Raw genomic sequence first — 26142 nt, forward strand, 5'->3', positions numbered from 1 at the left:
ACTTTTGTCTTCTTCGTTTCCTTCACATAAGTGTTAATTGCCAGTGACTTCATATGGGCTTTTTTAGTCCTATGTCTGTTATATTAAAAAAAAGGGGGAAATAAATAAAAAATGCTCAGCTTATTGGGGTCCTAAATATAATGTTGAACATTTGCAATGATCAAGTAAGAGGAAGAAAGGATTGTGTGCTATTCCAAAGGTGTTTATCTGAGTCTTTGTATGTGTAGTACTTGAGTAGTTTAAAAGAGCTTTCAAAGTTTCACAAACTTGAAAGGTTCTTTTATTGGGGGGGGGGGGCCTGGACAGTCATACTGGATGCTGCTAGGCAATCGAGTCTGTTCGAATCGAAGGTCTGTGGTCCGAGTCTTCCTCTGGGATTATCCATTTTTCTCCATATTTTCCTCATCTTCTTCTCTCAATAACCTTTGTACCTACTTGCTGCTATTATGTTAGACATGACATGAAATGCTATAGTTGTATTTCTTCTCATGGAAGAAAAAAAAGATAGCATGATTTTTTTTCAAATGGTTTCATTGTTTTGATTTACTGCATGCATGACAGTTCAAATGTTATTCTACAGTAGAGGAGGATGAAGTATTATTAAACTGAGCATACATGAAATAAGTTGAATTAGAACAGTCATATAATTTTTCAATAAAATTTAACAATGATTTTAAAAAAAAAGAGAGAAATAGACCTTAAAATGTGAAAAACAAATGATAAAGTAACTTGAAAGAAAAACAATTTTATCTTAGAAATTCTTTTCCTTCTATAATTGCTTGATATTTTTATTGCAACAATTTATTCTAAAAATGCAGAAGTTCTCGATTAATTTCAGCATTATTTACACACAAAAAATGTTTAGAAAACAGCTTAGCTAAGATTCAAAAAAGAAAATAAAAGCATCAAATGCATTATCTATGGAAGTTATATGAATTTAAAAATAAATGTCTTTACTTTCAGGAGCTGAGCTCAGCAGGGATCACTGAATTAGAAACATCTGACAAAGCTGTATTTCTAAGATTATTCCCTGAAGTTCAAATTTCTGATAAACTGGTAGGTCTACTGTTTTAATCACTGGCATGTACTATTTTTAGCGGCCCCCGTAAGGGGAAAAAGCCGCTATTAGGTTTGTGCAAAATGTCCGTCTGTCCGTCTGTCACACTCAGATCTCGAAAACTAGAAGAGATATGAAAAATATTATTTCATCATTAAATCCGGCTTGAAAAGTTTAGGTGCAACGGCTACTTTTGGTTTTCTAAAAGCAAACCGTTTAATTTATAAAATTAATTATGCAAGCGATTTTTTCATAAAAATACACCAATTCTAAAACAATTATGTAAATGTAAGGGAGGCAATGTTACAATATGCCAACAAAGATGGACAATTTTTGTGTATTTTCAGTATCACTAAGTCAAATATATTTTTAAAATGTACAGGAAATGTTTACAAGAAATACAAATAATAGTTAAAGACGTTTTTTCTGGTCAACTAGCTGCTAAAATTAAAAGAAAACATTTCTGTTTGTTTATAAAGGCTAATAATGCACTTTGTATGTAAATATCACGCACATTTTTTTAAATGGATTTTTTATGCAACGATTTTCGTGCAGTAGCGTAACGTCGCAACATGATCAGGTGCTAAACCAATTCCTTAAATTTTTTTTAAAAATCAGATTTTATTTATTTTTTGTTTAGTGCCCCCATCCGAATAAAAGAAGCTTATTTTTGTGCGTTTTGTCTGTTGGTCGGTCTGTCCGTCACGATTAGATTTAAAAAACTAGAACTCTAAAAGCTATTGAAAATCTGATTTACCCTTTAATGTTCCTCCCATCTCAATAGTTTTAAGTATCTAAAATTGATTGTTCCGGATTTTTTTGTGCAAAACTAATCAACGCCAACAAATGTTTGTTTGCTCTTCTAACTTATATTACATTCAATTTCCATGCTTAAACGTTGCAAAAACACATTATCAATAATATGTTGTTCCGTTTTTTATGTAAATAGCATATTAATGCTAAATCATAATCTCTATACTGACTTATATTTCATTAAGTGTAAAAATGTTCCGGATATTGTTTTATAAATCATGAATTATGCCTAATGATTGTTTGAAATCGCATAAGGCTTTTAAAAAAAGTAATTTACTAGAATTGATTACTGAAAATTACTTTTTAGACATTTAATTTTCTTGTAAAACATAACATAGAAGTTTTGTAATCGTAAAGAAAGTTCCGGATTTTGTTTCTTACAAATCGTCGCCAGAAATTTCCGAATTTATTTAAAAATCTACTAACGCCAAATAATTGTTTGAACTCCCTCTTCTAATTAATAAACAAATAATCTTCTCATTTACGAAATAATGTTTTTACGGATTTTTATGAAAAATATTTTAACTCACTACTCTCTTACAGTACATTTAACTTTCTACCTAAAACATTAAAAAATCTAATTATCGTTAATATTATGTTCCGATTTTTAAGGAAAACAGAATCCAAACACCAAAGTAAGGTATGAAAATCTCTCCACGTGGTTGTAGTACATCTAATTTTTATACGAGACCATCCAAAAAATTTAATTAACGGTATTACATTTATCTGAAATTCTCTTTTTCTTTTACTATTTATACAAACATCCGGAACAATCTATTATATAAACTTTTCAATTGTGTTCATACCTAAAAATTATTGCGATGTTTTGAAACGTAAAATAAAGGTTAATCAATTTTTAATAACTTTTAGTTGTTTTTTTTTATATCAAGATAACGGACAGACCGACTGACAGACAAAACGCAAAAACAATGTGGCTTTGATCCTTTTTAAATAATATCTATTAGAACTCAGTGCACCAATGTCTATGAACCCTCGTTAAATATCTCGTGTAAATAAAGACATTTTTTTTTATGGTACCGGTACTAGCCTATTGTGAGGTAATGGAATTTTTTTTCTTTGACGTCATATGAATGGACTCTTTAAATGTAATGTTAAAAGAACGCACTCGGTGCACCAATGTCTATTAACCCTCGAAAAAATTGCTTGTATTAATGAAAACATATTTTAGTCTAACTAAGCCGTGTGACGTAGTGTTTTTTTTTCCTTTGACGTCACATGGAATGAATTCTTTAAATGAAATGCTAAAAGGACGCACTCGGTGCACCAATGTCTATGAACACTCGAGAAATGGCTCGTGTTGATAAAGGTGATTTTTAGTCTAGCTAGGCCTTGTGACGTAGTGTTTTTTTTTTCCTTTGACGTCATATGGAATGAATTCTTTAAATGAAATGCTAAAAGAACGCACTCGGTGCACCAATGTCTATGAACACTCGATAAAAGGCTCGTAATGATGAAGGCGATTTTTATTCTAGCTAGGCCGTGTGACGTAGTGTTTTTTTTTCCTTTGACGTCATATGGAATGAATTCTTTAAATGAAATGCTTAAAGAACGCACTCGGTGCACCAAAGTCTATGAACACTCGATAAATGGCTCTTATAGATGAAGGCGATTTTTAGTCTAGCTAGGCCGTGTGACGTAGTGTTTTTTTTTTCCCTCTTACGTTATATGGAATTAATTCTTCAAATGAAATGAAAAAAGAACTCGGTATAGTAATGTTTATTAAGCCTCGTTATGTGACTCGCGTTTAAAAAAGGAATGATATCTTGATTTAGATCTAATCTAGATTTTTTAAACTAGATCTAGATTTTTATTACAGTATATCTAGATCTGGATTTATATTCTTATTAAAATTATTTTAGAGTCTAGATCTAGAATTTCTAGATCTAGTTTAGACTAAAATAGACTAGATTAAGATGTAGAATTTCAATTTCTAAACTTAAAGTGTAAAAAAAAAGTGTAGATTTTCATTTCCGAACGTTTTGATCAATATTGTAATGTTTTAATATACTAAAACTAATCTACTATTTTTTTATTAAATTTAAATTTACGGCAAATGAATCTTTGAAACATTATTACTTTTGACCATCGGATGGCTGCCTGGTCGTGCGGTTTGCGCGCTGGACTGTCGTCCAGATTTATGGATGGCCCAGGGTTCAAACCCTGCCCGCTCCCATCCCCCGTCGTCCTGCGGGAGGTTTGGACTAGGAAGTAATTATCTTCAACTCTGAAGGAACATCCGAAACGTGTAAAACATTTTACATCAAAATTAAATCACCTCTTGAATATTATTTGCGAATATGCAGATCCGACAGGGATCCGACTTCGACGGGGGCCGCCTCTGAGTTTGTGTAACACAAACTCTCTTTGTAATCTTGTATATGATTGTTTTCTTTGTTAGTGATATGTTTATATAAGTATATATTTAGTTATAGATTTTGAGAGTTGTTTTTTTTTTATACATAACAGAGCCACAAAGAATGGGTTGTCGCTTTTGAAAAGCAAGCATTTAAAAAACTTCAGAATGTAAGTATTTCTTTCTTGTTTCCTTATTTAAAAAATACCTAATTAGCCTTAACATTAATTTAATTCATGCATCGAATATTGTCTTGGCATAACTAAGATATAGCAATTGTTCATAAAAATTTAATTAAAACTCGAAATATTAATCAGAAGTTTGTTGCTCTAAATCTTCAGACAACTGATGCCAGTAAAGTGTCAGTTTTGGAGAAGGAAAATGTACAACTAAAGAATGAAATAACAGGGTTGAAAAATACATTAAGTGAAATGGTAAGATAAATGGTCTTGACTTGTGTGAATTTAATACATAGGGTTATGATTTAATGTCACATCTGTGCATTATCTATATTTGGAATATAAATATTATTTTCATTCCTACTAGCTATCAGTCCGAATTGACTCAAGGATAGTAGATACTAAAAATAAAATTACTTGTTATAATTACTGTTCCATACTCTTCATTGCTGAATTAATTTTATACATTTTTAAACTTCAGACCTCTAAAGCTGAATCATTACAAAAATTAGAAGCTGAAATAGCTAATTTGAAATCCAGTCAGTCTTCCTCTTTACAAGTAAGTATGACTTAACATTAATTAAAAAATACCAGACAATAATATACTTTAAAAAGCCACATTATGTATTTTCTATGATGTTGGCATTGATCAGTTTTTAACAATCATAGTAGCACTAGTGAATCACACATTGGTCAGTTTTTGACAACCTTGGTGGCTTTCAGTGGATATTTTTTGACAACCATTGTGGCATTTGGAGGTGCAGTTGCTGAGTGGTTAAGTGGGGAGAGGGTCCTGGGTTTAAATCCTGGTGAAAAATGGGATTTTACATTTCGGGATGTTTAGGGCACCGCTGAGTCCACCCAGCTCTAATGTGTACCTGACATTAGTTGGGTTAAAGTAAAGGCGGTTGGTCATTGTGATTGCCCCAGAAACAGATGACCTTTACTATCATCTGCCCTATAGATCGCAAGGTCTGAAAAGGAAACTTTAGTACTCTTTTTTTTTTTCTTATGATCTCCTTCAGTGGATAAAGTATTGATCAGTTACATGAGGCATTCAGCGGATCAGCATGAACAGATTAAAACAATTTTGTCAATTTCATTTGGAAGTTTAAAAAAAAGAAGCTTGAGAAAAGCACATTTAGTAGCAGTATTATTGTATTTATTACTGGTTGTAATTATTTTCATAAGTGAATACCTCTCTTCTTTTTACACAGGCTGATTCAGAAAAGTATCTTCAATTAGAAAATGAAAACTTGCGGTTAAAGTCAGAAGTTGAAAATTATCGAAGTATAGTTTCAGAAACTGTGAGTCCCTAACATGTGTTGTCAAGTTTTAGTATGTACTATTTACTTATGTTGTAAATGTGCCTGATTGATATTTTAATTCTGTTTTTAGGAGAACAAACTTCATCAGTTAGAAAAGACGATAGACGCTGAGCAGAAAAAATGGCAAGAAGAGCTGACCCAAGCCAAATCAGCCGCCAAACAAGTAATTTGAAATAATACATACACACCACTTTTATTGGACTAGTTTTCACTTAATTACAATGAAATTCCTTTGACAGCATGCAATTGGTTTTCATTCTTAGAGCATTAGATGGAAACATTGTATTTTTAATTAAATATTTGTTTTTATCTTTTATTTTGAAGGACACTAGATCATTAGAACAAGTCAAAGTACTTGACGCTGTCGTATCTCAACAAGCTGGCCAAATAGAGGAATATAGAAAAGTTTTAGCTGCTTCTGTAAGTGTTGCCAGCTCATTTTTGCCAATTACTTTATTTAGATGCAATGACAACTTTTTGACTTCTGTAAGTGAACCCTTTTGTTTTTAAAATGGAAACGCAAACTATTTTTTCAAATACATTTACCATCACTTTTGTAGAGCAGTATGTACTATTAATAGTAATGATAGGAGTTGGCACCAATAACGGGAAATTGTAATTTTGTTTTGTTGTGTCAAAATAATGTTTTATTTATATCTTATCTCTATCTACTTGTGTTTTCTGGTGCACTAGCTACTACTGGTGTATTGAAATGTTGGTTAAAAAAAAAAAAAAAAAAGAACACATACAAGTTAATAGGCACTAGTCGGTGTTATTTGTTAACAGAACACATGTACCCATACTTTCTCGAAAATAGTCGAGTCTTAATCCCTTAAGACCCCTAACCAAAGGGCAAGATGTCTTCCATAGGTCTTGAATGGGACATTGGCTCTTTACAGGCACTTCTTTCTAGAGGTCTACCTTCAACTAGATCACTATTGAATCACATCCATTGAGTGGGTGCATGACCTATTGAGTCCTACAATATACCACAGCTAACAACTAGTAGGCTGCTACCACAGTGGGAACTGTGATGGATCCGATGTGTGCATTGTACTTAGCACCTTGAAAGTGGAGGGAAGGGTTGGTGTGGTTCCTTTTTCCTGTTTGACTATTGGTTTCCTCTTGGAAATGTTTCCACTAGGTGGCCTTAATGTGGACAGGAAAAGATTTCACGCACCAGATATGGACAAAAATTTGTCTATTTTCTCTTTGCTGTATGTTGATAATGTATAGCCTGGCCGTATCAAGCAGGTCCTCATGCTATTGGTGTGAGTGATGGCATGTTATCATGTACATTTAAATGTACGTTTTGTATGGTTGGTGATAGCACTATGTTTGATACTTCACATTTGATAATTTCAAATATTTTATGCTGAAAAACTCAAAATCTGCTTATAAGTTGATGTAATTGTTTTTTATTTTTGTTTTGGTTTAATTGGATATAGTTTTTAAAAACTGATTTGGTAATAAAATGCTGTTTTAGGCAATAAAAAAGTCACACACATTTATTTCGAACAGATTCAAATGTTCTTGTACAAAATCTTTCTAATTACATAACTGGCCTAAATTATCAAAATTGACATGTATTTTTAAAAAGTCTGAATTCTAAAAAGGGACCCATCCCTTTTTTTTTTTAAATTAATATTTTGATTTTTATAGCAAAACATTACTTACAACAAATCATACTTAAAAAATGATTTGAACCTCTTTAGTTGGACTTTAAGTTTTAAATATAAATTAAAAAAAAATGTTTTTAGAATCTGTTATTCAGTTTTATAAATTCTAATATTATAACAGTCTGAAAATTATATATATTAAATAGTCTTAGTTTTATTTTTCGATTGAACACGTAAATATTAAATAAAAGATTTTATTCCATAAAACACATATCTAATTACTATTTGTCTACGCTTTTAATCATCAAAATGGAGTCCTTTTTATTTTGCATGCTTTTTGGGCATTGACTTTATTTGTCCCCCACCTTACTTCCAGGCCAGTAGATTAGTCGAGTTGGAAGAGAAAGTCTCAAGTGAGGAGAAGTCATGGCAAGATAAATATTCATCATTACAGTCCCAACTCCATCAGGTACTTAGAAGAGGAGGACTATTTGTTGTTGTATACTTTACATTCTTGTAGACCTTGGCTTTATCTTGATAACATTTTGGTGTTAGGGCATAATGTACCAGATTGTTTTTCAACTTTATTATTTTTTAATTCATCTACAAATCCAAATCTGTCAGTTCCTATTTTCATCCATCTTATTTAATTAGTACAATTAAATTTCAAATGTAAAGTTATACTTCAAATATTTATATACTTTGAATAATAACATCATCGTTTTATAACTTTCAATCATTGTGTTATGATGTCTAGTTGTACATTTCTTTTTTTTTTTTTTACAAAATCTTATATCAGGTCAGTCTTGTCTGGTAAAAAGTGTGTACACATTTTTTCTCCCACACCCAATCTTGGATCAAGCTGAAATTGTGCACAATTATTTCTTTTACATGCCAACACAAGAATAAAAAAAAACAACCAATTAGTTAATTAAGTAATGGTAATTAATTATTTTGTTTGGTATCTCAAACAAAAGAAAGAAATTTTAATTGACTGATAAGGTGGTATAATTTGAATTAGTCCCCTCTATTGTTTGTAGAAAGAAAGTTTGTAAAGAACTCTGAAACCTATGTTCATAAGCATCTCCCTGGTACAGTGGTTACCCTATTGGCTTGTTGAGGCCTTAGCCCTTGAGTTCAACTTCAGGTCCCTCGCTTTTTAAAAATAAATACATTTAAAAAAGTAATCACCCAAATACCCCCCTTCTTTCTACACAAAAACTATTGGTAAAAATATTTCTAATCGCACAGATTTATTATTGTTAGTCTAGATCTATTATAAATATAATTACATGGCTGATCCAAACAAATTGATACAACTACACTTAATATAAGGTTTTTTATTTTTTTTTAAATAGTATTTTACTTGTTTGAATTGTAGTTTTAAGAACATTAAAAAAAGTGTAATTTTTTAAAAATACAATTTTAGATTTTATTTTTCAAAACTTGTCCGCTTAATTTTTTTTTTGCTTATCTTTGCAAGATTTCATTTTCAGCTTGTATGACTAAATGTTAAAATGATTATTTCCAGACAAAAGATCAGCTATCACGTTTGAAGCCACAGACAGAGGAACAGGGCAGTCAAGAGGTAAATGTTGAACTTTGTGTCTTATGGATTCTTAACGTGACTACTTTGATGCTTGCTGTGCGTTATTGTATAAATACTTGATTTCTGTTGTCAAAGTATTCAATAGAAGTAGGAGATCAAAGCATTTCATTAAAGCACTTTCACAAAGTACTAATTGCTGTCTTCTTCATGAGCCCATGAAGGTTTAGGTTTCTCAAATAGACTTAATATAATTGTACTTGGCACTCATATATATTTGCATATGCCAGTATTTCTCAGCATTTTCATTTCTAAAAAAAAAATATGTTTGCTTTTGAAGCTTTGTCCACTCATCAAAATGTTTCTTGAGCAGTCTAACTAGTTTGCCAAGTACCCCTATTGATTGAGAAATGCTGGCAGGTTTCACAACACGGTAGTAATGATGTAAATTTTCCTTATGTACAGTCAAACCATATATGCAGCTTGTTTGTATCAAACTAGATTTTGTATGTTTTAATTTTGGTTTCTATTAGAATCAAATAAGATTGGCTTTAAATAATAACATTAAAATGATATAACCTAGGTTGGATATATTAAAGGTTTGATTGTATATATCTTATTTATCTGGTTTATATAGTGTATATAACAAAAACATTCTTCTTTATAACTCACATAAGTAAGGGAAAGTGATTACCTTCATCTTCATGTTTAGTTTAGTTTGTGTAGTTGTAGTATGTCCTGTATTTAGATCTCATTAGATTTTAGCTTCCAGTAGATGTCTTGTAGTCACACAAACATACAATAAGTTATCAACTCATTCTACCTATGTTATGTAAGCTATCAACAAGTTTTGGTTTGTTATTAAATATTTTTTGTCTTTAATACAAGCACTCTACAGTGTTGCACTGAATGTTTGTTTTTTTCATATTTTCCTTAAGCACTTATCTTCAGAATACAGAACAGAATGTCAAAATATGTCATTTTGTTTCATGCATGACTTCCATAAACAGCAAGAATCCTCATTGTCATATGTTTACTTTGTTTGATTTTTTAATCTTTAGATGTCTTTTTTATTGCTGAATCATTTTGAAATGAACCCTCATCCTGTTCTGCATTCTGAATTTGTTATATTTACTTTATTTTTTCTGTTAACTACATAACATCATGTGATAGGAGACATTGCTTCTGATTCCTTGGACTGAAACTCTTGTAATGTAAATATTTTGTTGTGGCGGGTCATTCAGCATAGGCTGCAATTGTCAGCAGCTTTTTCTTAAAAGTTTTTCTTCTCAATCCATCAATTAGCTCTAAATATCTGAAATGGCTTCTTCACTTGTGATTGAAACCAATTTTGTTTACTTAGTCAAAGAAATCGTGACTAGTTAAACCATAAAAGTAAGATTCATTGCAGGCATTATGAAACAGTTTTGTAAGTAGGCAACAGTTGGGAATGGGTTTGTTTTCCTCACTCATCTCAATAGTAAAATATTTCTTTAAGTTTTGGACATATTAGTCAACTATTTTGTGTAAAATATAAAGAGAATGTCTTCATCTTGTTTCAGTTTTCAATGGAATAAACAACTTGAAGTTATAGATTTTAGTACAATTGTGTTTTTTGTTTTATAGGCTTTTATGTCTATAGGCGGAATGAACCATAATCTATTCAACAACTGAAGGAGCAAATATAAGAATAGCATGATTGTTCTTGGTTCATTCTTAGCTTCCAGTGTGCCAATTGAATCTTAGGTTTTTACATTGACATTGGCATTTAAAATCATTAAGTTTTTAAACTAGTTTTTCTTTTATTCCTAATGTTTTGATTAGTGTTGGAGTCTTTAATTTCATCTGACAAGTGTTCTGGCTTATTTAGGATCTTTCAGATTTGTGCTTTGCTTATCACTGTGTAGAGAAAAGTCTGACCAATATAGTAGATGAGGTAATGATAGATGAGTTTAGTCTACCTCTTTCCATTCCTTTCAGTTTTGTTGCATGTCTGTTCTGACAATTACTTAATTCCTCATTGACTATTGGAACTAAGGATGTGACAACTTAATAGGTACAGGGCTCCACTTGTAACAACCAGTCACACTAGTAGGTGAAGAGGCGATTAATTTGCCAGGCATTTATACTTAAAATTCAATTGTTATTACTTGTAGCTTTTTTTTTTTTATTAATCTAAATCTTTGCTTTCCTTAACTATTCAATAACAACTATTGACTCTCTCAATGTTTCAAAATGGTAAGCATTAGAGTCCACCCAGACTTACACTCACTAATATTGAAGCCAGGGTTCTTGTTTAAAATGGAAATGAATCAATCTAACCTGTTGAATAAGGTTCATGTACTGTTTAACAAAGTAGGTTAGGGTCAGTGGCTACTTAGTCTTCAAGTAATTGTCAGACATGAACTTTCCCCTTCCTCAGCATGAACATTTATTGTTTAGAAAGGACAAACATGAGACATCCCTTTTTGAAACATTCCAAGGTTTTATTCTACTTTTTTTTAGATTTTCAGTCATGGTGAAGGGATTTTGTGTGTATGTGTTGTTCTTGTTGTGGTGGAGGGATTTCCAATTCTTTTCTTGTGCTGTTTTATTTGACCTTAACAAATAGCTTTCTAATACAATTAGAAGCATTCTAAAACATGAGATTAAATAAGTATGCTTAAACATTATTGGATTAGTTACTATTTGGTTTTAGTAAGATTTTACCTGTATGGTATCCACCATGTTACAGCATAGAACCAGTAGATTGGTTTTTGTACTTTTGGACCTAGTTGTGTGCATGTCTAGATTTCAAATTCATAAGTGGTATACATTGCTTTGAGATTGGTCCATGTAAAGAGTTCTACTAACTGAAGCCTTTTCTTCTTTAACAGTTGCAATTGAGGATAGTCAGCTTGGAATCAGAGTTGCAAGAAGCAAAAGAGAAATTGGTTGTTATCACAAAGGAAAAAGAAACAGTAAGACCTTGTCATTGTTTTTGTTGTTTTCCCATTAATGAAACAGTAAGATTTGTCATTGTTTTTGTTGTTTTCCCATTAATGAAACAGTAAGATTTGTCATTGTTGTTTTGTCATTAAACCTTTTTTTCTTTTTTAAGGGAAAGCTGTTACAGAATTAGTTCACTAATGACATTTGTTCTTTATACAGGTCATTACACGTGTAAGTGAAAGTCATACGTCAAGCTCAGAAGTTGAACTATTGCAAAAGGTAAAATATTAAACATTAAGTTTGGCTGCATATTTTTTCCTATTGAAATCGCTTTTTGTTTTTAATGTATTGCTTAAATTTCATCACTCTCAGCAAATCAATGAACTGCAAAGTCATTTGGATTCTGAGCGTAAAAAAACGAAAGAACTTTCATTGAATGTAGTCAAGCTAAATGGCATTATCAAGACAGGTCAGGATGCTCTGGCTCAAGAACAGGGCATCGTAAAGAAATTACAGGAGTCCCTAGATTCTAAATCTGTGGTGAGCTAACAAAAAGCTGTAGGAATCATCTGTGTATTTATGTTCTTGTTGTGTGTTGTGAACTGATCTGCTCTTATGTGTCAAAATGTCTTTGTGTCCAGGTCAGCTTGTGTGTGTGTGTACTGTGTTATTGTGAACTGTTTTGTCATTCTTGTTCTATAAAGCCTAGGATCAAGACATGTCTTCTTGTAGTGTTTCATTAGGTTACTACACATATCATGAAGGAAATTTATTAAAATGCTATTTATATAATGTACATATAATTAGTGCATACATGCTACCTTTTTTTTTCTATTTACAGAGTTCGGGTTTATCAGAAGCTGAAGAAATTGAGCAGGTATTGTGATAAGCTAAATGTTTTAGTTAACCTTGTTGCTTTTTTTTTTAAGTTTGACTTTTCTCTTTGTTTGGTATAATCTTTTCTGTTGGACACTAGTATTGTTGCTTTCTACAATGCTTACATATTTATTAAGCTTGCTACATGAATATACTTTCTCAACTCACTTAACATTTGATGCATTGTGCTAACAGATTTTATTCCAACTAGTAGCATTACAAAACCAACTTGAAGTAGTTCTCATCTGCACAGTTTCTTCTAGTAGTCAAATCACCATTTTGGCCATTGCTCTATCCATAAGTTTCTAATACAATGATTAATGTGAATAATCAACCGCTGTTTTCAATCACTCCATTGCTAGTGTTAATTTTGTTTTCAACGATTGCAAAAATGACAAATACATTTTGAGGAAATGCTGCACTGGAACAGTTCATTAAATATCCCTGTAGCTGTGGTTTTTTTTTGTTTGTTTTTTTGTTGCCTTTGCTTTATGGGAAAGAATGGTACAAATACAACAAAGATTGTATAATATATTCATACATATTTCCTTCAAATATAAAATTTCATTAATGTGTATCATTCTGCATGATGTAATCAAGATTTCATTCAGTATTTGATATCATTAGAAAAAACTGCTCCGGTTGTTTAGAAAATAGGATTTTTTTTTTTTATAAACCTGGCATTGACATTTGAATGTGCATCAACATCTTGTTACTATTGTGGTGTATGTCAGCACATTTACTGATACCTCCAGTGGATACTAACATATTTGATGAAGTTGCCTTTGAAAATTTGATTTTAATACATCTCCATTGTTTCAAATAACTTCATATTAGTTTTTAACTTGGAAAATTTAAAAAAAAATCTTAACCATCTGTTATAAAAACAAACCAACAACAAAACCAGTTACTTGGGAAGTAGGGGAAATATTTTGTTCTCTCAATGTGACAAACTGTAGCATTTTACTCGGATAAGAATTGTTAGCTAACAAAAAATACTGGTATAAATAGATAGTAGACTTCAAGTCTCCATGTTCATTTCAAAATAAAACTTGATAATCCCTTAAGTATCAGTTTTCCTAACTAAGGCTTGGTAAAACAAAACTTTGGTGTTCTCAGCTTCACTCTTCTGTTTTGTTCATACTAACTTTTCAACTAAAGCTTTTTGTTTGCTATGATGTTTAATGTTGTTGCCCTTGATAGCTCCGGACAAAACTCTCAGAAAAACAAAAACTTCTAGAGCGTGAAATGGCTACCAACAAACAGCTTAGCGAAAGATTGGTGAGTCTTAGTAACACAGTTTAGAAGATAATACTAAAACATTATTGGTATTAAACTCTCGATTATAGATCTCATTTAAAATAAACGCAAAGTCTTTCATTTAACTAAACTTGTTTCTATAAAGTTTTCAATGGCTCCTAAGAATTTATCTTCTAGAGCTATACATTTTTTTATAAATCCATTAAGTGATATGAAAAACATATAGCCTTAATTCTATTATGAGCTTTTAACTTAAGTTATTGCATATCTGCTTCAGTTTTAAGCCCTGAAAACATATTAACACTATTGATTTCCATACATTGTGATTCCTTAGCAATTCTGTTTATTTCTAGTACTAATTTGTATTGCTAGCATGAAGTACTTGACTAATGAACTGATTGCCTGAACTCTCCTATTTTGTTGTTTAGGCTCAGTTAGGCATGCTGGTAAGTCACTGTTTTCTTGGGCAATGGAGCAGTTTTATTCTTTAAGCCACCTCTTTTTTTTTTTTTTTTTTTTAATGAATGTCACCCTATGTCTTCATAACAAAATACCCTTGGTGTTCTTTATAAGCATTGAGTGTTAATGTTGCTCAGTCATTTTCTTTTGAAACCTTGTGGCAGTTTGATAAAATGCTTCTAAAAGACTTCTTCTATAGACTAAACTATAATCTTCAAATAAAAAAAACAAAAACCTAATAAAATACCAAGAAAGAGAAAGTTAAAGGCACATTCCTTGTTCCATATGCTAGGACAAATCTGTACAAATACTCCTTCCCTAGTGCTTTAAGAGCATGGAATGGGTTGCCTGAGTCAGCCAGGAAAAACAAAGACTTGTTAGAGTTTAAGTCAGTGAATAACATGCATGACTAGATTGACCAAGGGATACGCATAGGATGTAATCTTCTTTTTTTTTAAGTAATTTCTGTATTTTATAAGACTGTAGATAGAAGTGGAAAACTTTTGCATCAAATGTTTGCCTTTGTGACAAAATATATTTGTTAGCATACATATTTTCTCAATAATCATGCACATATAAGGAATGTGGGAAAATATTTCAAAGAAAACTTTTTCTATAAATTGTAGATTTTTGTTTTATGTAAATAAAATCAACTAAATAACATACTATGAAATAACAGTGGCTAGTCCGAGTTCGACGTGATCCTGACTAGCACCTCTGCTGATTGGACAGCACTAGTTTCATGGTCCAATGCGTTTAAGGTATCTGTGTTCACTGCTTTGGCAATAACCATTTGAAAAAGACATTTTTATTCTCCTCTTCTACATTTTCAGCCATGCACTTACTAACATGGGCTATTCCAATTTTCTTGTGATTAAATAATAGATGGGCTTTACAAAGGTAGAGCATGAGATTTTTATACAAAATATTATGAATAAACAAAAAGAACTATTCTTTTATGACTTCTTTAAAAACTAAATTTAATATTTAAAAAAAAACAATAAGAGTTCATTTAGAGTATTAACGCATCTTTGGTCAGCTTTGACATTGTTAGGTTTTTTATATATTACTATCATGTAAGATTTGTAAAATCAGTCTGCTTTGGCAATACTTGTTTTAATTTGGCTGTTTTTATATTTACATTAGACCTTGCTTGTTTAACCTGGCAACACTAACTATTCATGGCTGGTCAAACTTTTTTTTTTTTAAATCACATAATCCCAGATTACACTTAATTTTACAGAATACTTAACTAGAAAGGTAATTAACATTTAGGATGTCTTTCCTCCCATCTGATTTGTTCCTAATAGAGCAGTCGTGTTAAATAAAATGAAACAATTTATACAGAGCTAGAATGTCAACAAACAAAAGGATTATTTAGAAGCTCCTTCAATTGACTTGTTTTTCTGTACACTAGGGTACTCGGAAATGAGAGATCAGGTCAGCATGACATTTACACATTACACTTGGGTTCAATTGACTTTTTTCTCTTTTTTTGTTTTCTGTGTCCTCTTCTGACCTCCTTAATCTGGATATCAAAAGTTTTTATTACTTCAATTCCTTTTTGGGGAATAATCACAGTATAGTTTTAAAAAATCTTTATAGAAGTAATTGTTTTAAATTTGGTTTCAACTTAACTGTAGGCTCTTTTTATATAAAAACTTTTTTTTTAATCTCAAAATTTTGAAATTCTATATGCTATGACAGGTGAAGGATTTAAATTAAGTGTTTTTTTTTTTTTAAACAATTAAAGTTTGAACATAATAAAAGCAAAGGGGTTAAAGATATGGTATCTATTTATAGCTTTTGACTACAAATGTTAAAGTACCCAGGTACTACAACATATAACAACAGCTTTTTGACTTCAAGTCCTGCCAACATTTAACTTTTATTTTCTTATACTGATTTTTTTATATTTTTAAATTATTTTTTTTTGCTATCATATTGAATTGGTAAAAAAATATATCATCCTTTTAATAGTAATGAATATAGTGTTGGTCAAAACATGAATTGTTTAATAATTGCTAAAGCCAACAATTTAGATACAATTGCTGACTGACATTAATAGATTTTCAACCAAGAAAATCTTTTTGAAACTCAGTACATGGTGGTCATTGTGTAAACCAGCATGTACTGGTAATTAGAACATTATCTAATGCAAAATGTCCTTTTAACAATATTTTTATTAGGTGATCTAATGTAATACTATACAATGTTTTTTTAAAATTGTTGTTACGTAACTTATTATTTGAAGTCAGCTCCAAAAAATGTTTCGTATTCTTTTCCTTTTTTTAATGTCTGACTTCATTGATCCTTTAAATAATAGGGCCTAGATGGAATATTCAAGACATTTAATTTGACATCTCTTTTAAAAACATTTCTTTCTAGCAACTTTATATTGGAAGAAAGCAACTATCATCAAGTATTTTGTAATTTTACTGATATTGATTTTTCATTTTGTTTTTTTAGGCTGCAAACACAGAGAGCGGTACCTCAGTATGAACAGATAACTCATCCGAACCACCATTAGAAGAGAAGCACAAGAGTTATTCCAGAACCAATTGATTACAAACAAATATTTACTGCTCATATTCATAAAATTGTTGTGCTGTCTTGCTATTTATTCTTTGTCTATATATTGATTTAAAATATAAATCACAAGAATAATTCATTAAAAAATAAATTAAAAAAAAAAAAACAGGACATAGCCATGTTTTACAAGTTTGTTTTGCAATGTCTGAAGAACCTGTCTAGTGAACTACAGTTTGATAGTACCAATTAGTGATCCATAGTTCTCATTATATCTTTTGATGGTTAGTAGTAGCTTTTTCTGTTTTTAAAAAAAAAATAGGTTTAATCAATTTTTTTTTTTAAATGTGTGAACATTTAGTCAATAAATCACTGTAATGAATTAAATCATATTTTATAAATATATTTTTATTACCAACCCTTATACACACACACACACAAATTGTGATGGTGATGGGTTTGTCTATGTTTAGTTCATGCCAGTTTTATTGCCTCTTAGTTATATATTTATATATATATGTTATATATACATATATCTCAAGTTATAATATCAGGGTAGGCGCTCTAAGTTCGGATACCTTTTCTGCAGTGTACTTTTCTGTTGGCTTCAGTTTGTGAACTGCTTGACACTAGTACCTGCACTATATATGTATGTATATCTCCAGTTCTTGTTTATTTCCATTGTATGCTGATGCCTTTGATGTGACTCTTCCTGTTCTTTCAGAAAGTTTATTGTATGGTGACAGACAAATCATGTTTGTTGTTTAGATCACATTTTTGTGAACAGTGTTGTGCATGGGAATATGTTTGATTAGCTTATTATTTTTTTTACTTTTATTATTTTTCCATTCAATTTCTTGGCTTCAGAATGGATAATGTAATAGGCCTACCAACAATGAAAAACTCCAGATTATTGAAAATCGTTAAAATGCTGCAGTAATAGGTGCTGTAATCTGCTTTGCGCTTGCAGCTTAGAATGTTCGAAATTAATAGATCACTTAAAAACAATCTAATGGTATAAAATTTCATTTTTTTTTAAGATTATTCTTTATTTTTAACTTTATTTCTAGAAATGTCTGGTGCCTTACTTGCCCACCCTCTCTGTTCCTTTCTTATACAATTTTTGTTTTCGTTTTGAGCTATTTTGGTTAGTCTCCTGTTATTGATCATTTTTAAAACTTTGTTCCTAGACCAATAACAGTTAAAGAGCAGAGAGTAGCCTAAGTGTTTGTAAGGCCATTTTTTTTTTAACCTTTTTTTTTTTTAAAGTAAAACTCCCTCACTGGTAAATGTGTGGAGATTGTTATGATTCTGTTTCTATAAGAACATGCTTTCAATATACATAGATTTTGTTACTGCTGAATGCTCCAATTGTTGTTTTGTTTCTCCCTATCATGACAGTCAATTATGATCTTACAAACAATAATAATTCAACAGTTAATGAAAAAAAAAGTTACACTTTGACATTTTTTCAGATATTTTAATAATGGAAATAAGATTTGATGATCATTTTCCTATCTTATACTTAAGCTGTGAGCCTGCTAATAACTTGTTTGCATGTTTTAAATTTTTTTTTATCTGTTAATTTGTAAAAAAAAAAAAAATTCAATGTAATTTAGTGTTTTCATTTTGTCTTGTTAATTTTGATCAACAGAACAAATGCAGGTTTTCAATCTCTCGTACTATAGAAAGAGGTGTTCAAATTGCACTCCACTAATTCACCTCTTTATATTGCATGCAACTCTATAAACCTTTGTAATCATCTTTGAGACGATAAATTTGAAAACCACTGCAATTCTAAAGAGTATACAATATTAATTGTACGCTCTAGTTCTCCCCAGCATTTTCTCCAGACACTAAGGTACTTAAACTGCCCCTAACCTATGTGATCCATTTGCAGAAATGACTTTTTGTTACTAGTCACTTTGATGGTATTCTGTGATTATTTTTTTTTTCTCTCTGTATTTATTAATCTTCCCTGCATGTGTTAACCCCCCCCCCCTCTTTCCTTTTAATTATCACAGATGTTTCTTGAAATGACAAAATGTATCATGGTCAATAGATTTATTGTCTTTTTATTAATGGATATCTTCAAAAAACTACTTAGCCATAGAACATTTGTGAAGATAGGCAGTGAGAAACTGAAAAGTGATCTTGGCATTTGTTTTATTAGTCATTCATTATCTACCTGCTCTGTCAGAACTTTCTTGTTACTGGGGCCAAATAAAGTTCTACATCCTGTCTTTTGGCTTTGTTTTATTTAAACTAGCTTTGGAAAGTCAAAGTAACAAAACAAATACCTGCCATATTTATATACGGTAGAACAAGAAAAAAAAAAAAGTATAATTTAACTTGATTGATACGCAATAACAAATTGGCAGCAAGTTTATAGCTTTATTGTTTAACAAAAGAACAGTGTCTATGGTAACATTTGTACAAGCCAAAAAAAAAAAAAAAGGATCGTATACATTAGCTGACTGGAACCAGGCTTACTCTGTCCACCGGTGCATGCACTGTGCATTGGTACAAACATAATACAATCTCATGCCCTCCTGTGAAAATAAATCAAGTCAAGAAAAGGTTTCCAATTTTATACAGGGATTAATCTGGTGATAGTGGTCTAGTTAGATCAATTAATATGATGGTAGTGTTTCTAGGTTCTAGTTAGATCAAATTTATTCCTACTTCTGCCTTTGTGCTGTGAGACTGGAAAAATACTGCCTCTCTGTGGTCACATTTAGGACAGTGATGGTCTTCAGTTCGTGGTAGAGTTGGATCAGCAATAACATCCCCAACTATCTGAGTTAATTCACTAAGGAAGAACAAAAAATAAATACAATTAAATAACAAAACAAGAAAAAAGAGATTTGTGTTCCAAGCTCATAGTACCCTTGTGTGTCCGTCATAATTAGGCGAAAACTTACTAGTTTATAGATATATGAAAACTTTGGATTAACACAAACTGCTTACTAACTTGTTTTTAAAATGTGCACACTAATGGGGATTTTCACGCTTCAAAGTTATTCGTGGTACTGGTAATCTTCTCTTTGTTTACACTGTGATTTTAAATGGTCGGTTAATGTGCCTCTTTACAGTTGGAGAGAAACAAGTTGAAAAAAAAGGAAGAAACGTGGTGGTGATAAACTGGAACTTAAAGAAGGATGTCATATTGGAATATCACTGTTGCCAACTAAATAAATTAAAATGACATCGTGAGACAAGCAAAAGAGCTTGTTAATTTTACGGAGCATAAAAATTATTATTTGGTTTATTACAATACTTCACTTATCAAAATTTTTGTACATAGTAATCAGATGATACAGCAAAAAGCTTGCTATCTAAATACTGAAAAGAAATCTTACTCGACTTCATGCATAATTTTGTTGACATAAATACATCTGTTGTCAGCCTCTTGTTGGTAATCACAATTCCTGCACTGAAAAACATAAACAACTTCGAGAGTTAAAGGTCTATAACAAAGTGGGGACAATGCTTTCTATCCAATAGATTCTAAACAATGGGCGATGCCATAAAATAGAAGTGAAATAGAACCAAGTATTAGTAAAGTCTCTACAGATAAGCACTTACTGCATACAGCAGAATTCTGTTTTCTTTGTCCTCTTTTGGATATAACATGTTGTTGCTAGAAATGATGAAATCTGATTAGTTTTAAGAATAAATCATTTATTTGGCATGCAATCACATGATTAAAAAAAAACAGATGATAACTTATACTATGTCCCTTTAGATATTCATTGTGCTTCTTAAATTCATTGAACAAAGCAATAAGTTTCAAAGACCTATTAATTTACTTGTATCCATTTTGTGAAGGCTTGCATGGTGACTCAATGTGAAAACAAAGTATGACATGCTATCACTCTGGTTTTTATAATGGGGTAGCTATTTTTTTTTGTATTTCATAATTTGACTTATTTTCTCAGTCAGACATGGCTCCATCAGGAAATGGGATGAGATAAGATAGTACCACAGCTATTGATAAGATATATGATAAGTCAAGTTTCAGTCAGTTATATCTATAGATAATGTGACTTTTATGGCTGAAAAGCAACTAACATTACAACTTGGAGCTAAGCCTTTATGTAAGCAACCTTTAATCTTAAAGCAAGCAATGTACATTTTTAGACACCAGTTTCAGGCCTAGAGAAACAAAATGCATTTTCTCCTTTTCAACATTTATTTTGGTATTTTGCTTTCTATATTTAAAAAAATGACTTTGGTTTTATTTATTGTAATAGCTTATTGCAACCCTTTTGAATAGATCTGGATTTTTATGCTATTAGAATATGTTTTTTTTAAGTGTTACAAAGTACCATTCCTTGCTTTCTTTTTCTCTATCAAAAAAAAAAAAAAAGAAAGACTCTAGATTATTTTATTAATGCTATTAGGATTGGTTTTGTTTTTATTTAGACCTAGTCTAAAAGGAAGTGGGAATGATGAAAAGCATATTAAAAATAAGTAGAATTAGGAAAAAAGAAAAAAAATTGCTTTATAAATACGAAATTTGTGATATTGTTGAGATATTGCAGCAAATAATAGCCTATATATTTAGGTATAATGCAAGTATAGCATACATTTTATTTTCTTATAAAAAAAACTTATTTAAAAAACGTTTACCAGTAGTGTTACAGGTGACAGCATCCTATTTTTTAAATTGAGTGCAAACTTAACGTAAGTGCTCAAAAACTTCAATTTCTCTATCTAGCTGCTTAATACAATTGAAACATTCAAATTACTAAATGCTAAAAAAGCAAACAAATTAACAGTTAGTTGTACTTTAATCATCAATGGTGTCCCAGTGATGCACCTGAAATGCAATAGTGGGTACCCCTTTTGCCAGCACTGCTGAAGAAATGTATGTATTCCAATTCATTTTTTATTGATAAGTTCTTGAAGTACAATGGGTGAAGAAGTGAATACACATAAAATGAAACCAAAAACTTCCACTTTAATTTTTGGCCTAATGTGACACTTTTTGATACCAGTACTGGAGAAACACTCTTATTATAATTTGAACTATACTGTATTTAGTACTGTAGTCAGTGTAGTGACAAGTGACTACACTACTACACTGAATATGATTGAATGACAGAGACTACACTTGACTACAGTACTGTGAGTACACTAGTGACTAGTATTACAGTATGAGTATGACTAGTATGAGTAACTTCATAGTCATAGCTTATGACTTATGTTATAACTTATTTTATATATTAGATAAAGTCTATATAAATAATATATTTTTATATTATTGATAGATAAATTAGATAGTTATCATAGTCATAGATCTATATTATTCTATATCAAGTCAAATAGATCTATATATGATTACTAGACTCTCTATAAAAGTATATTAGATAAAGTCTAGATCTATATTCTATTTCTAGATTTATATCAATCAATCAATCATATATAACTTAATAATAATAACTTACATTATAAACAATTTAAACATACACTTAACTTTAACATACTACATAGATCTAGAATTCTAGATCTAGATCTAGATCTAGTCATTCTAGTTATTAATCTAGTAAGTTGTAAGTAATAATCTAATTATACTAGACTACTAGAGTAGATCTAATTATTCTAATTAGTCTAAGTCTTATGAGGACTCTAATGGTAGTAATGCTAGAGTGCAGCTAGAGTATAAAACTGAATACTCATTCATTACTATTAATACTGTAAGTTAGTACCTGTACTTTGTACTACATTAAATATATAAATAATGATTAATAAAAAATTAATGATTATATACATAGTAACATACGTAACATAGTACGTAACAGACGTAACATTATCGATTATCATCATTTATTATAATTTATATTATTTATAAATTTAATAAACATTAAAATATTTAAAACATAGTTACATAGTAACATACCATTCCTTACAAAAACGTATACCAACAAATCCTGGGCCTTCATTATGAGTTTCGAAAATGTCCATTATAAATAAGATAAATCTAGCTTGCTAGATATAGAATCTAGTCTTGATTCCGAGATTTATATTCTAGATCTAGATGTAGATCTAATTTTTAAAGATTTTTTGATAAACATAAGTTCGCATTGAAACCAATCATTTATCGTAGTAGCTCTTTTCTTTTTAGTGTTTAGAAATAGATTTAAATCACAGACATATATATATATTTCTAGATTCATTACCGACATATATAATGTGTCGACATGTAAATTAATTTAGACTTTTATTGAAATACGTTTTCTAGCTCTGCGCCAACAACAACAACAACACACACACACACAATCACGTTAATAGACATATAATTCGTTAAGCAAGTGAAAAACAAATAGATGCACTATTAGTAGTTAAACCACATGCTAGGACAAAGTCGTAAAATGTTCTTTCTCGATCACTAGTGCCATATATACGACTTACAAGAGCATGGAACGAGTTGCCCGAATCAGCTAGAAAAACCAATTATAACTTAGCAGAGTTTGTCTCTACTTAACATGTATGACTAGATTTACTCATAGATATGCATATAGGAGCGTATTTATCTTCTCATTTGAAGGAACGTCTGTAATTTATAAGATAGATTTTAAAAAAAAACATTTCGGACTTTCTTATATAAATAATCAGGGCCGGATTTAGTCTACCTATTGGCATGCCCCATAGGCAACATATGCTATAGCTTAGGGCCCCAAGAAATATTTAACACTGTCATATAATATCTGGACTTAAGGGCTCCAAAAAGGGAACCATATCTAAAATAGCTTAGGGCCTTTTGAGATCTAAACACGGCACTGAAAATGAAGATTATTACTTTCTAACACAGACATTATGCAGAACGGCAGGGAACCGATCACCACTTTTTATCTTATCTTATAAAATACAGACGTTACTTTAAAAGAAGAAGATGATTATGTCCTACGTTCCTATGGTCAATCTAGTCATGTATGTTAACCAATGACTTCAATTCTGCCAAGTCATTGGTTTTCCTGGCTGGTTCAGGCAACCCATTCCATGCTATAATAGCACTAGGGAAGGAGCATTTGTAGAAATTTGTCCTAGCGTATGGAGCGAGGAATGTGCCTTTATTAGGCTTTGTTTTTTGTATTTGAGTGTTTCATGCATAATTACTACTTTAATTTTATAATTAGTCTTCTATCCTGGGTGAAAACGGTCGTTCGAGTGAGTCGATTAGCCCACTAGGGAAGCAAAACATGACTTCAGTTGGGTGGAACACCTAAGAAATGTGTTCATTGCACTGGCGATTTCAGGCTATTTCCAGCTGTCTCTTTCATGCAGATGCCATGTGCTTTCCTCAGTGATAGCGAGAGCAAAAGTCTATGCTGACTAGGACAACTAGGCTAGTTCACAGACAATTGGCTCACTCGTTAATTGGCTTACAATATGTTTCTTAAACCAAAATGTCAGTGAACCAGAAGTCTGTGAACCAGTTGTTGTGTAAAACAGTGGAACTAACTGTCGTGAACCGGTTGTCTCTGCACCAAATGCCAGTTGTGTGAATCAGTTATCAGTGAACCAATTGTCGGGTGAACTATTTGTCGTTGTCAGTATGGACTTTTGCTCTCGTATAAAGAAAAGCACGTAGAATCTGAAAGAGAAGGCTGGAAATCGTTGAAATTAGTGAACGAATTGTCTGTGAACCATTTGTTGTGGGCACTTTTTTAGTGGGCAGGGTATGAACCCGCATCATCGTCATCGAGAAGTCCGAACGACAGTCCTGCGCGCATATCGTACAAGGCTTATAGATAAGCTCAGAGGGTTGTTTGAAAGCCAATTTTTTAAAAGATATTTTTTTAATGTAGGCTACTTGATCTAGATTTCTAGATCTTTATTTTGTTTAATTAATTACTTTAAAAATTAGCTTGGCATAAAAATTTTACGAAAATTCATTCATGCATGATTCATTTATAATAAACACCTAGACATTATCTTTTGTTCTGTTACTTTTCGATGAAGTATTTCCGGTTTAAAGTTTTTGCTATTCACCAATGTTTACTGGGCTAAACCAGTCAAGGAACCCGTGGTTATGCCATAAATGTGATGTACTAATGTAAACTTCATTGTAATTTTAGTCTCTTATGGATACGGACTAACACATCATCATTACCATGCGCCGAGTTGGATATTGGATTAGCGAGAAAAAGAGGAAAAAACTTGACTTCGAAGAACACCGAGAAAGATTTCGGTAAGTTTAAATTGATTACAATTACTGAATTAGATCTAGATCTAGAATTACTTGAAATACTTGAGTTGAAATACAGAACCACAAAATTGAAAAATACAAAATTTAAATTACATATGTATTATGTATGAGTCAATATGACATATTAAGATATTTAGTCTATATTTAATATTAGATCTACAAATATTAAAATTAGAGTCATTAGAGTATGCTTGAAATATACTAGACTAGTAGTAGAGTCTAGTTACCTAGTAGTACTACTTAGAGACTACTACTACTTGAATCTACATAAGTGTCGTACGTCGTAAGTAACTGGAATAATTGACTCCAAACTCTAGACTCTAGGTCTAGCTAGATTGACTCTACTCTCTGTCTCTAGACTCTAGATTCTAATTAAAAAGACCAACACTTGGCAACAGTGAAAAACTGAATAACAAGAGTAAGAGTAGAGAAGACTAGATCTATATTCTATAAAGTAGTATATAGACATTCATAGATCTAGATCAAGAATAGTGAATAGAATTAATATATTATAGACTATAAATTATAGATCATCAGATCATAAATCTAGACTAGTCACTAGAGTAGAGTTGATGAGTAGATTACTCTAGACTATCTTGAATCTACTAGATTTAGATCCAGACTACACTGGACTAGACTGTCTAGACTATGATATATCTAGAACTAAAGTACAACTCCAGTCTACTATCTAGATTATTCTAGAATATTCTAGATCTATCTACTAATCTAGATCTACAGTCTGGAGTAAGTTATGCACTTCAAACACCTGTAGGCCAAAAATTCAAAGTTTGTCTTTGACAGCGCATTATTTTTTGATGGTTGGACATATTTGACATAGTCATAGTATGACATAGAAAAGAAAATGAATTATTAAAATGCTCTTTAGTTTTTGAAGGAGAATAAGGATGACTTCTTATATTTGTACCCCACACCCTCATTTGTTATTATATTTGAGG

At 31.1% G+C, this 26142-nt stretch overlaps 3 protein-coding genes across 17 annotated transcripts in view; 2 read left to right on the forward strand and 1 right to left on the reverse strand.

Moving 5' to 3' along the window:
• The window catches only part of LOC106055352 (ribosome-binding protein 1-like), a 28108-nt gene extending 8894 nt beyond the window's left edge, over nt 1-19214 (forward strand). For 4 of the 14 annotated variants that reach the window (XM_056023106.1, XM_013211571.2, XM_056023115.1 and 1 more), the window contains 17 exons: nt 964-1056; nt 4358-4414; nt 4586-4678; nt 4905-4982; nt 5641-5730; nt 5822-5914; nt 6076-6171; nt 7747-7839; nt 8902-8958; nt 10787-10852; nt 11793-11876; nt 12067-12126; nt 12220-12387; nt 12689-12724; nt 13927-14004; nt 14412-14429; nt 16912-19214. In XM_056023106.1, coding sequence (XP_055879081.1) covers nt 964-1056; nt 4358-4414; nt 4586-4678; nt 4905-4982; nt 5641-5730; nt 5822-5914; nt 6076-6171; nt 7747-7839; nt 8902-8958; nt 10787-10852; nt 11793-11876; nt 12067-12126; nt 12220-12387; nt 12689-12724; nt 13927-14004; nt 14412-14429; nt 16912-16944 — 1293 coding nt within the window. In that variant the 3' untranslated portion in view covers nt 16945-19214. Of the gene's footprint in view, nt 1-963; nt 1057-4357; nt 4415-4585; nt 4679-4904; nt 4983-5640; nt 5731-5821; nt 5915-6075; nt 6172-7746; nt 7840-8901; nt 8959-10786; nt 10853-11792; nt 11877-12066; nt 12127-12219; nt 12388-12688; nt 12725-13926; nt 14005-14411; nt 14430-15121; nt 15204-15859; nt 15883-16911 lie in introns of all 14 variants that reach the window. The other 10 variants (XM_056023104.1, XM_056023107.1, XM_056023112.1 and 7 more) reach the window with 10 other exon arrangements.
• Nucleotides 19215-19351: 137 nt separating this feature from the next.
• Nucleotides 19352-23101, reverse strand: LOC106055354 (DNA-directed RNA polymerase II subunit RPB9-like). 2 transcript variants are annotated; one of them, XM_013211573.2, is made up of 5 exons: nt 22877-23101; nt 20560-20614; nt 20334-20407; nt 19657-19783; nt 19352-19523 (listed from the first exon to the last, which is right to left on the reverse strand). In XM_013211573.2, exons 1-5 carry the CDS (start codon nt 22939-22941, stop codon nt 19461-19463), a joined length of 384 nt encoding a protein of 127 aa, XP_013067027.1. In that variant the 5' UTR covers nt 22942-23101; the 3' UTR covers nt 19352-19460. The 2 variants fall into 2 exon arrangements, with proteins under 2 accessions (XP_013067027.1, XP_055879094.1); XM_056023119.1 differs by lacking the exon at nt 22877-23101 and adding an exon at nt 20772-20878.
• A 1856-nt stretch (nt 23102-24957) lies between these two features.
• The window catches only part of LOC106055341 (inositol-tetrakisphosphate 1-kinase-like), a 41197-nt gene continuing 40012 nt past the window's right edge, over nt 24958-26142 (forward strand). Inside the window, exon 1 of the mRNA XM_056023120.1 lies at nt 24958-25168. Within this exon, the coding sequence (XP_055879095.1) occupies nt 25092-25168 (77 nt within the window). The 5' untranslated portion in view covers nt 24958-25091. The remainder of the gene's footprint in view (nt 25169-26142) is intronic.

This window comes from Biomphalaria glabrata, chromosome 3 (assembly GCF_947242115.1).
Source record: "Biomphalaria glabrata chromosome 3, xgBioGlab47.1, whole genome shotgun sequence".
In the NCBI taxonomy this organism is placed as follows: domain Eukaryota; kingdom Metazoa; phylum Mollusca; class Gastropoda; family Planorbidae; genus Biomphalaria; species Biomphalaria glabrata.